Source organism: Biomphalaria glabrata, chromosome 8, assembly GCF_947242115.1.
Source record: "Biomphalaria glabrata chromosome 8, xgBioGlab47.1, whole genome shotgun sequence".
Lineage (NCBI taxonomy): Eukaryota > Metazoa > Mollusca > Gastropoda > Planorbidae > Biomphalaria > Biomphalaria glabrata.
The window spans coordinates 42,868,887-42,878,742 of NC_074718.1; the positions used below are offsets into that span (position 1 = coordinate 42,868,887).

At 37.3% G+C, this 9,856-nt stretch overlaps 1 protein-coding gene across 7 annotated transcripts; it reads left to right on the plus strand.

The window, feature by feature from the left end:
• Window positions 1-1,555: 1,555 nt before the first annotated feature.
• LOC106072679 (uncharacterized) lies at window positions 1,556-8,985 on the plus strand. 7 transcript variants are annotated; one of them, XR_008779574.1, is made up of 4 exons: window positions 1,556-1,722; window positions 3,096-3,405; window positions 5,409-5,636; window positions 8,462-8,985. XR_008779574.1 is itself a non-coding variant. In XM_013233099.2 (4 exons), the coding sequence occupies exons 2-4, from the start codon at window positions 3,231-3,233 to the stop codon at window positions 8,748-8,750; spliced, it is 600 nt and encodes a 199-aa protein (XP_013088553.2). In that variant the 5' UTR covers window positions 1,560-1,722; window positions 3,096-3,230; the 3' UTR covers window positions 8,751-8,985. The 7 variants fall into 7 exon arrangements, 6 of the variants coding, with proteins under 6 accessions (XP_013088553.2, XP_013088555.2, XP_055895732.1 ...); XM_013233099.2 differs by having other exon boundaries at window positions 1,560-1,722; window positions 5,409-5,544; XM_013233101.2 differs by having other exon boundaries at window positions 1,560-1,722; window positions 3,115-3,405; window positions 5,409-5,544.
• Window positions 8,986-9,856: the final 871 nt, after the last annotated feature.

Below are 9,856 nucleotides of genomic sequence, written 5' to 3' on the forward strand. Positions count from 1 at the left end.
AAATACAATCAGACTGGAACCATCAAATGCTAGTGTATAAATACCATCAGACTGGAACCATCAAATCCTAATGTATAAATACAATCTGACTGATATGCTAGTGTATAAATACCATCTGACTGGCACCATCGATTTCTAGTGTATAAATACCATCAGACTGGAACCATCACATGCTTGTGTATAAGTACCATCAGACTGGCACCATCAAAAGCTAGTGTATATGCCATCTAGAAGTAAATAATATTAATGTATTTAGTAGATTGTATAGTGGTGTCTTAGTCATTATATCTTAAAAACCTTTTGACTTAAAGGAATTTAAAAGTTCGGTAACTTCAATCTTATCTTATAAATTATCTTATAAATTAAAGACGTTCCTTCAAAAGAGAAGATAATTACGTCCGACACGCATCCATCTAATAATCTAGTCATGCATGTTAGGTATAGACTTAAACTCTACTGAGTCATTTGTTTTCCTGTCTGATTCAGGCAACTCATTCCATGCTATAATGGCACTAGGGAAAAAAAAAGCATAGGAATTTGTCCTAGCATATGAGATAAAGAAAGTGCCTTACATTTCTGTCTTGTCTGAGAGGTTTGTAATGTTTTTTTTATCTTAAATAGAAGATCTGGACATATTAATTTTCTGTTAGACATTTTGTTTTAGAATTACACAAGAAAATTAAAAAAAAACACAAAAAAAAACCTAGATTTAATTTCAGAACAAGTGATCAATGTATGAGAATAGAGTCAGGACTACTTTCTCTCTATTTACACCCACATTATTGCTTCAGGAAATTGACGGGCCAGGGATCGAGTTTCATAATTGGAAGTAAACATAAAATAAAAATTCGATTTTTTTTTGTAGTGAATCAGATGTAAAGGAAGAAGAAATATTCATAAGCAATGTATTGAAATAAAAATATTTAATAGTTTGTTGTTGGTTGTTTTTTTTTTTCTTTTTGCATTGTTAGCACAACTAAGTCAAATGTCTATTCCATTGTAGCAAAAAAAAAAAAAATTAAAAGGATAGGGTATTATTTTACTGGCTACCGTTATATTTCGATATATTATATTATATATTACAGAAGTTACTTTAAAAAAAAAAAAGATTATTACGTTCTACGCATTTCATGTGTCTATCTAGTCATGGATGTTATTCAATGACTTAAACTCTGCTAAGTCTTTGGTGGCTGATTCAGTGCTCCAACGTCACTAGGAAAGAAGGAGCACTTGTGCACTCTTATTGTATCGTATGTAGTGGGTACTGCCCTTGTCTTATCTTTTTGAGTATTTTTTCCTTTTAGCTTCTATTTTTCTATTTGTAAATATGGTTTAGTGCTTTATGAATTACTGCTACTTTACTTTTTATTCTTCTTTCCTTTAACATACATTCTAAAGGAACTTTTGAAATTAAAAAAAAAAATTTCTCACTGCTAGTTTTGGAATATACAGTATGCATTCGTAAAGATCAGATCCATGTTATTACACACCCCTATTAGATCATTTTCAGAACTATCCTACTTTGATTGTGTCAGAACCAGTGCTAAATGTTTCTATAGATAAAAAAAAATAGTGCGACACTTCAGAAGAAATGGGATGGTTAAGTTATAAGTATACATTGCATTGAACTGATTGAAATGGAAAGCGTTTAACATCAATTAACCAGCTCTTTCGATCTTTAACATCGACTCTTTCTTCGGTGCATAGCCTAGATATAGGCAGGTAAACGTTAACTTTGATTTACTAATTTATCTATTGAAAAGTTGAATCTAGATTCTAGATCTAAATTGTGTAGATTCTTGATTCTAGTCATTCTAGATCATCAACTAGATATCTAGATCTAGAGTCTAGATTAGATCTGGATTCTAGATCTAGATAGAGCCGTGAGATCTAGATAGCATTTCAAATGAATATTCACATTAGACTTGAGCAACAGAGATAGATTAGTAAAATCACTACATTTTGAGACATTCCATGACAGAAGACTAAAGCGTAAAGTAACAATACTATATAACACACTGAACAATAATTGACAAATACAAAAATCACAACCTGATAAAATAATAAAAAGAAAACTTGGTAGAAACTCACAGCTATCTGACATGGAGAAATAGTGGATCTCGGCCTGGTCGTGCCATCGTCTGGATGGTTTCACGTTTGGGCCCCCCATCGTCCCGGAAGTATGGGGCTAGGAATCTAGGATGTAATAATCTTCTATTCGGAAAGAACGCCAGAATCATGGAAAACAATGCATAGCGATGTTGTCTCTTATAGACAACTGGTTTAATGTAGAATACGTGTAATGTGTTTACTGTGTTTACTGATAACTTGTGACACTAGCAATGAAAAACTTTGAACAACGCAAAATAGTCTTTTAACCATTATTTCGTTTAAGTGAACCACTGTTATAAGATCTCATCCTGTCTAATAATAGTATCTGAGTTACCCAACCGTAACTCTAACGACTTGACGAAAGCGTCATTCTTATATTACGAGCCAGGAAATGTTGGTTAATTCTCAACAACTAGCTAGCATTTAAAGAAACCTTATCTGACTAGCGTAGACTAGCAAAGGATCCCTAACAAATTTAGCTAATGACCCCTTTCAAGTCCCTTAGCAATCCTTATTGGGCTCTATTTCTATTACCCTTTCAGACCATGTTAAGGTCATCTGTTTCTTTGCCCAACGGTTTAAGAGCAGGGTGTTATGTGGCCAGCACAGCGAACTGTGGCAACAGTGGCGCACATCTTGCAAGAGTGTCCGCAGCTCGAGAACTGCGGGGGGGGGGGGGGGGGGGTCCGCAGAGTCACTTGACCTGTATGGGACCTGTATGGGAACTATGAGGCACTACGCCGATCAGCAGAGTTTCTAGCTCAGGTTATACGAGAGGACTTGCCCTTCCAGAGTTGGATGCGCTCAGGGTTGCTCTAAAAATCCCGAAGTTCAAAATGTCAGTCTTCGCCGAGATTCGAACCCAGGACCCCGGGTTCGAAAGCCAAGCGCTTAACCACTCAGCCACAGCCCCCCCCCCTCCCCTATTTAGCTAAGACTTTAAAATCATGTTTTTTTTTTTTTTGTTTTTTTTTTTTCGTTAGTTGTCTTATTTTACTTTAGGGAACCTGGCTTCGATTTTTTTTTCTACTCCAAACATCTTCCGACTCCACCCACTCTACGGCGCTAGAAGGCGACTGCGCAGAGTGAGGTCAGTCAGCCTAACACAACGGCTGGACATGGAGTATTCCGAATATGGACACCAGGACCACGGTCCGAAGCTTCAAGACTCGAAAGGCAACATCATCATGGAGCACTCCTACATTCCTCACGGCCCTCCGCCCCCAAAAGTAGAGAATGTGACGGAAACGGCGGACATCCCAGGAGAGATGGCTCACATGTTGACCCTCGTTGGTAGGTGTTTGTCCGGTCGTCTAAGACATTTTGACTAAACTGACCATCCGTATGTCCACTAGGGTGTTAAGTACTTTTTAAGAGTTTATTTTATTTTGAAACTCTTGTTTCGTGGTCGAAGATTATCTCTATTTCATTTCCTATTAACTTGATAATGAGTTCAGTACTTGCATTGAAAAGCCAGCCCCATACAGGGTACGGGCTGTTTAGGTCTGATGCAGAACTGCCTGTTTCTTTTCTCAGCTTGTGATCTGTGTTTTTTTATTTTTTTATTGTTTTGGTTTTGTTTTTTTTGTTTTTTTTTTTTTGTGATCTTTGGTGTTTTTTGGGGTGTTTTTTTTTGCGATCTATGTTTTATTTGTGATCTGTGTTTGTTTTTTTTGTTTTTTTTGTGATCTGTGTTTTTTTATCTGTGTTTTTTTTTTTTTTGCTTCTGGCTGATCTTCTTCCTTCACGTTTTAGTATTACTGATTCCCATGACTAATAAAGATTAAAAGTATTTTGTCTTATCGATCCAGAAGATAGACACTAGACTGGATGACACGATTAAGTCCTGTACATTCATTTTCACTTCCGATCACCCTTGGGGGATAGAGACATGTTTGTTGGGGCTTTCTTCCATCCTCGCCAGTGCAATGGACTCGGTTCTCAGCACCCCAATCGAGGGCACCTTTTCGCTTCTTCATTGGCCTAATCGTCTCCTGTTAGGACCGTTTCCCGAGCGCCACGTTGAGACAATGGGGGGTGGCAGCGGGGAAGGTATGAATCCGGAACCATCTAGACCAGTGATGCCCCCCAGCCTAATTCGACCTGCGGGCCATTTTAATTTCTCACACCCATGTCGCGGGCCACATGACCGAAAATGTAAAAAAAAAACGAAATGAAACTTACCTGAAACAATTTATTAGAAGCACGTAGATATAGTGCTTACATTAATTAATGAGACATTGGAAGATTATCTTTTTTTTTGTACCCGTTTATAACTGGCTTCCATTCTGTACTTTAGATGTGAGCAACATTGTAGATAGCTTTACCACCGACTCAATTTCTTATCACTTTTTGTTAAATATTTCCATTGATCCTCCAATCTCTAGACGTTGTTTAACAATCGCGGCTCCAACCAAGAATGTCGTGATTGCCGTCATATTTGTTTTATGATGCTGTTTATATGTTGTTGTTGTTTTAAACAGCCACTCTTTACAAAACAAATACGTTGGCTTGTTATCATGTTCCACAAAAAAGGTAAAGATCTGTTCAATTTAATTGGTAGGCTCTAAATTCAGAATTCACTTGCAGTTTCTTCGGCTTTCCCATTTCAAAAACATACACTTGTTAGTCATTCAGAGAAAAAGTGAGGGCCCTAACTTAGATAAAGCAACATTTTTCAACCTTTTTTTTTTCTGTTTGGGAGGGAAGGTTTTTTTTTTACACTTTGTAACGACGTTTCGGCAGGCCGGATGAAACCACGTCTCCGGCCGGATCTGGCCCGCAGGCCGTATTTTGGGCATCACTGCTCTAGAGAAAGTACATCTTACAAGAACTATAACTACAACTTTATGTATGATAGTTCACTATACAAGAACTAACTATGACCACAAAGTTATATATAATAGTTCACTTTACTAGAACTAACTTATTTTTACTTTGTCTGTCTGTCTGTCTGTCTAGCCAAAAGTTTTTACACGTTTTTCTCGGATGAAAGCTAATTTTTTGCGCAATTAAATCTTTTCCCTGACAACACAAGAGTCAATAAAAAATAATTATCCAATTAGTTAATTAACTCTTGGTAATAAATTACTTTGTTTGGTATCTCAAACAAGGGAAAGAAATAGTACTGGATTGAAGTAGTGGTCTAAGCTGAATTAGTCCCCTTAATAAATTGTCGTCTGAGGCTTATTACGAATTTAATTACATGACAGATCCAAATGGATACTTAATGTAAGCTTTTTTTTTTTTTTAATTTTCTTTTTTTTTTCCTTGTTAATTCTCAGTTGTTATTTCAGCTTTGTTTATCTATGGCTACACACTGATCGGCTGCTACATATTCGAACCGTGCTTCTTCCGTACGCTGGCCTACGTGCTACAAGTCATTCGGCTCTTCCTACTGTTCGCCTCATTGCTACCGTGTGTCCTGCACTGGTCAGTGGCTTAACCGATTGACTTAGAATTAGTGCTGTCACAATCAGGGTTAGCGTAAGAAATTCTGACACAAGAATGTAACAGAGGTTTTGGTAACCAAAAACTTTTTTTGCAAATAAGGGGAAAAAAATGAACTGATTGTAATGCGAGACAAACTTTTTACAAAGCTTACAACAACTCACTCTGTCTGTCTGTCTGTCTGTCTGTCTGTCTGTCTGGTCAAAAGTTAAACTCGTTATTTCTACCACACCCATTCTCGGATCAAGTTGAAATTTTGCACAATTATTCATTGGCCATGATAATACATAAATCAAAAAAAAAATAACCAAGTAGTCAATTAATTAGTAGTAATTCATAATTGGTTGATACTATTAAGGGAAATGAACCCTTGAGTTTTCACTGTTATGACTAAGTATGTAGGGTTTTGTTTCCTTAGATAATTGTACACGTTATTTCTCCCACACTCACTGTCGGGTCAAGTTGGACCATTGAACAATTATTTATCGTACCTAGGAAAACATGACTAAAATAATTAACAAACTAGTCAATTAATGATTGTTAATTTTTTTTTATGTCGAAAAATGGAGCTAGCTTCTATATCATTTGGGAAATCTAGCTGTAAATGTGGAGTTCTTCCACTTAGATAAGCTTTATTTAAGAAAATAAAGAAATTTTTTTTTGCCGAAATACGGAACAACATAAATAATCATTTTTAATTCCATGTGTCTAAGTTCGCCACTTTAAACAACAAAAAACTATTTTTATCTGAAATGTAAAAGTGAAATTGAAGATTAAAATCTACATAGTTTACTGTTATTGAAAGATTAGAATGTCACTCACATAGAGATCTAGATCTAGTATTTACCTGTTTAATTGCTATAAAAAATACGCACATATCTCTTACATACGAAAATTTGAGATTTCAACATTATTCAAGAAAAAATTTTTTTTTGACAATTTACACATATAAATGTCTATAAAATTCCAAGGGAAGTAATAAATAGAAAAAAAGATTTTTCTTTAGATTTGTTGGTTTGTGTCCCTTAGCAAAAAAAAAAGATATTTATTAAACGGAAAAATAACAGTAAAGAAAATTGTAGCTAACTTGATTTTATAATATAGAATTAATTAGAGAAAGGTTAACAAGCTAAATTTGATAAAAGTATACTTGTATATTCAAATTATTTCTCCTAAGAAATCAACTCACATGTGTATTACAAAGCGCATTAATGTGTGAGAAAATGACACCGCCGCTATAATCCACTACTCCACTAGTATTCCTACGCGACACTTTTTCACTCCACCGCTATAATCCACAACTCCACTACTATTCCACTAGATCAATCCATTACTCCACTCTAATACTACACTACGCTATACTACATACACCTCTCCAATTCACCTCTATTGTACTCCGGTACACCAAGGGCCGGATATACGTATACGGAGGGTTTCTGTGGAGGCCCTGGGGCAGGGTTTCTGTGGAGGCCCTGGGGCAGGGTTTCTGTGGAGGCCCTGGGGCAGGGTTTCTGTGGAGGCCCTGGGGCAGGGTTTCTGTGGAGGCCCTGGGGCAGGGTTTCTGTGGATGCCCTGAGGCAGGGTTTCTGTGGAGGCCCTTACAATTTTACACAATCTTTAATAAAGATCCACTATCTTGTATCTAACACCATGATATATTTTAGAAGAAAGAAATTCAAATTACTTTAAATTTAATGTCACTTTCCTTTTTAGAAAATATTTAATATGCACATTTTAGTTTCAAAAGTGTATATTTTTCAGTTTGAGATGATCCCTCTGCAATAAATTCGGATCTGTATTTACATATTGCGAAACAAACTACAAGCGTAAACTTCTTAATCAAGACATTTTTTTTGTCAGCCGTAAATATGCGTAACAAAAAAAACATAAAAGTTTTGATCCATCAAAATTCGGATGTATTTGATCTCTTTTGTGGAGGCCCCCTTGCTCCCCCCAACCCTAAAATCTGGCCCTGACAAGTTTACTCCACTTCACCCGCACACTACAACACCACTACGTGATTGTTTTTTTTCCCGAACCTAATTTATATCTTTCTTTACATTTGTAAGTAGATAGTATTTTTTAAAAGAAATGACCCTCAGGGGCGTAGCTAGAAATTTGTCATTAAAAGTGGGCCGGGGGGGCTTGACCTCTTTGGACGCCTCTACGTTTTGCGTAATGTTCAATATTTATGTAAAAAAAACACTAATTTGGGGGCCTCCCTCAAGTGGGGGCCCCGGGCGGGGGGATTTTCAAATTCTCCACACTCTTCCCCCACCCTAGCTACGCCACTGGTGACCCACTCACCATGAGTGTTACGAAAACAAACTGATGTCAATCAACATTGACTCAAAAGAATATGTGTGTTTTTATGTAGTAGGTGTCTACGACCCAGGACTAACTGCAACACTTTCTGTAACACCGTGAGAAAAAAAAAAATTCGATGTCGCCTCTGATGCACTTGCCCTAAACCAATAACCTGTTTGTATGAAGTACCCTGACCCGGTCAATCAATCGCTTGATTGATCCAATGACCATTGTCGTGATGCAGTCTTCTGAACACTAGAAACAGCTGAACGCTGTGTTTATGAAAGTTTAATCGACTCTTTGAATAAAAATGTAGACAACTTTCATTGTTGGCCTCTGGGATAACTGGACCTTAACAACATTTGGGTACCCGACTGATTTTTATCGTTTACTCAGGGGCGGCCCTTTAATGTTCTAGGGGCATTCGAATTTTGATATTGTCATGAATAATGACAGCCATTCAATGATACGTGACGTTAACATACATTCTTGTAGGAACGGGGGGGGGGGGCGGCCATATGTGTGTTTTCATTCTTTCCAAATATTGTTTTGTTTTTTCCTTGCATGCATTTTTTATATTATTCTTTTCCAGGCAAGCTTTCCAGTTGTTTCCAAATATAACCTCCAAGGAATTCCCGTTTGTCGTCATAGTGCTATTTTTAGGCAATATCCTGATGGCGAAAGGCGTTCAGAAGCTTCTGGGAATGTTTCTAGAAAAATTCAACAGCAATGAGAAGGATTACGACTGCTGCAGCAGCCCTTGCTCGAGCCAAGTCTTCAGAGGCTGGTTCCCATGCAAGAGATTGACCTGGAAGCTATGCCCGAAAACGGCGTCGCCAAGGTGTCGAAGGCGAAGACGGAGGAGGCCCGCGTGTTCTTGAAAATGTGTTTGTGTGTGTGTGTGTGTGCACGTGTGCGTGCTTTTAAGTAACTAATGTTATACCTACGGCGTCGATCTAACTGAAAGAGGCATGGGGGTGAATATAGCTTTAAACGAAAACAACAAAAAAAAAAGGTCAAAATAAAGCTGTCAATGTGGAAACAATTGGTATAGTAGTATTATCTAATACAAAACAAACCTAATATTGAACTAATAAATGTGTAACATCAAACCAGTGTTTACCTCTTCGACTTCCTTCCGGTGTGTAATGTAGACAGCATATGTTTTTAAATACGCTTATACGTATTTGATTTATGTTTTTTTTTTGGTCATAAAGTGAACCTATAATACTTTTTGTGATTCTGCACTGCTAAGAACTAGACTCAAAGTGTTAATTAGGCCTATACATTTTAAAATACACAACAGCCTATCAAGACTTCGTGTATCCCTACACCAGATACGACAATTGAGTATCTATAATTATCCAGCTATTGATGAAAATCTCCCACTCCCAGAAGGCAGCGTGCAGACGACAACTTTACAGCCTCGTTCTGATAGGACATGAAGTGCAAGGGAATAGCATCTAATTTTAGCCACCCGCACGTCCTCGAATGTCTAAAACAGGCCTGGCAAATTATAGAGCTGGCAGATCAAAGTAAGAAACCGATGGTAGTGAGGACGCCCTCTTCGGCAGACTCTTTAGTTCCCATTTCCTCAGAGCCTCGCATTTCAAATCGAAATTAGCATCAGAATTGAAGGTTAAGATAGGTTTATAAGCATCCAAGGGGCGGGAAGGTGAAGGTGTTCGTTATACATTATCTTAGGAACCCTAGACCTAGATTGACCTAGATTCTCTGGAATGTCCTAAAACGCCATTCAGTTAATTGTTCATAAAGTGTTAGCAATTCTATATTAACCTCCCGAAGACGTAGAAATATGTAGGTCTGTGGCTCTAGGATTCTCACCCTCTCGAGTTATCCCTCCTTCCTTCACAGGGGAGTTAATGGATTCGTGTTTTGTCTTGTGCTTTGCTTTGTTGTGTAGATGATTATTGGTTCAGCTAAAAGTGTCCAGTGTTATTTTATTGATGCGTATCTTTTTATAACT

Bases quoted from the DNA above. Each gene is read 5' to 3' on its own strand.
- LOC106072679 (XM_013233099.2), top strand. From the start codon at position 3,231: ATGGAGTATTCCGAATATGGACACCAGGACCACGGTCCGAAGCTTCAA. The intron at 3,406-5,408 runs GTAGGTGTTTGT...TTGTTATTTCAG, and splicing joins TCACATGTTGACCCTCGTTG to CTTTGTTTATCTATGGCTAC. The intron at 5,545-8,461 runs GTCAGTGGCTTA...ATTCTTTTCCAG, and splicing joins CTACCGTGTGTCCTGCACTG to GCAAGCTTTCCAGTTGTTTC.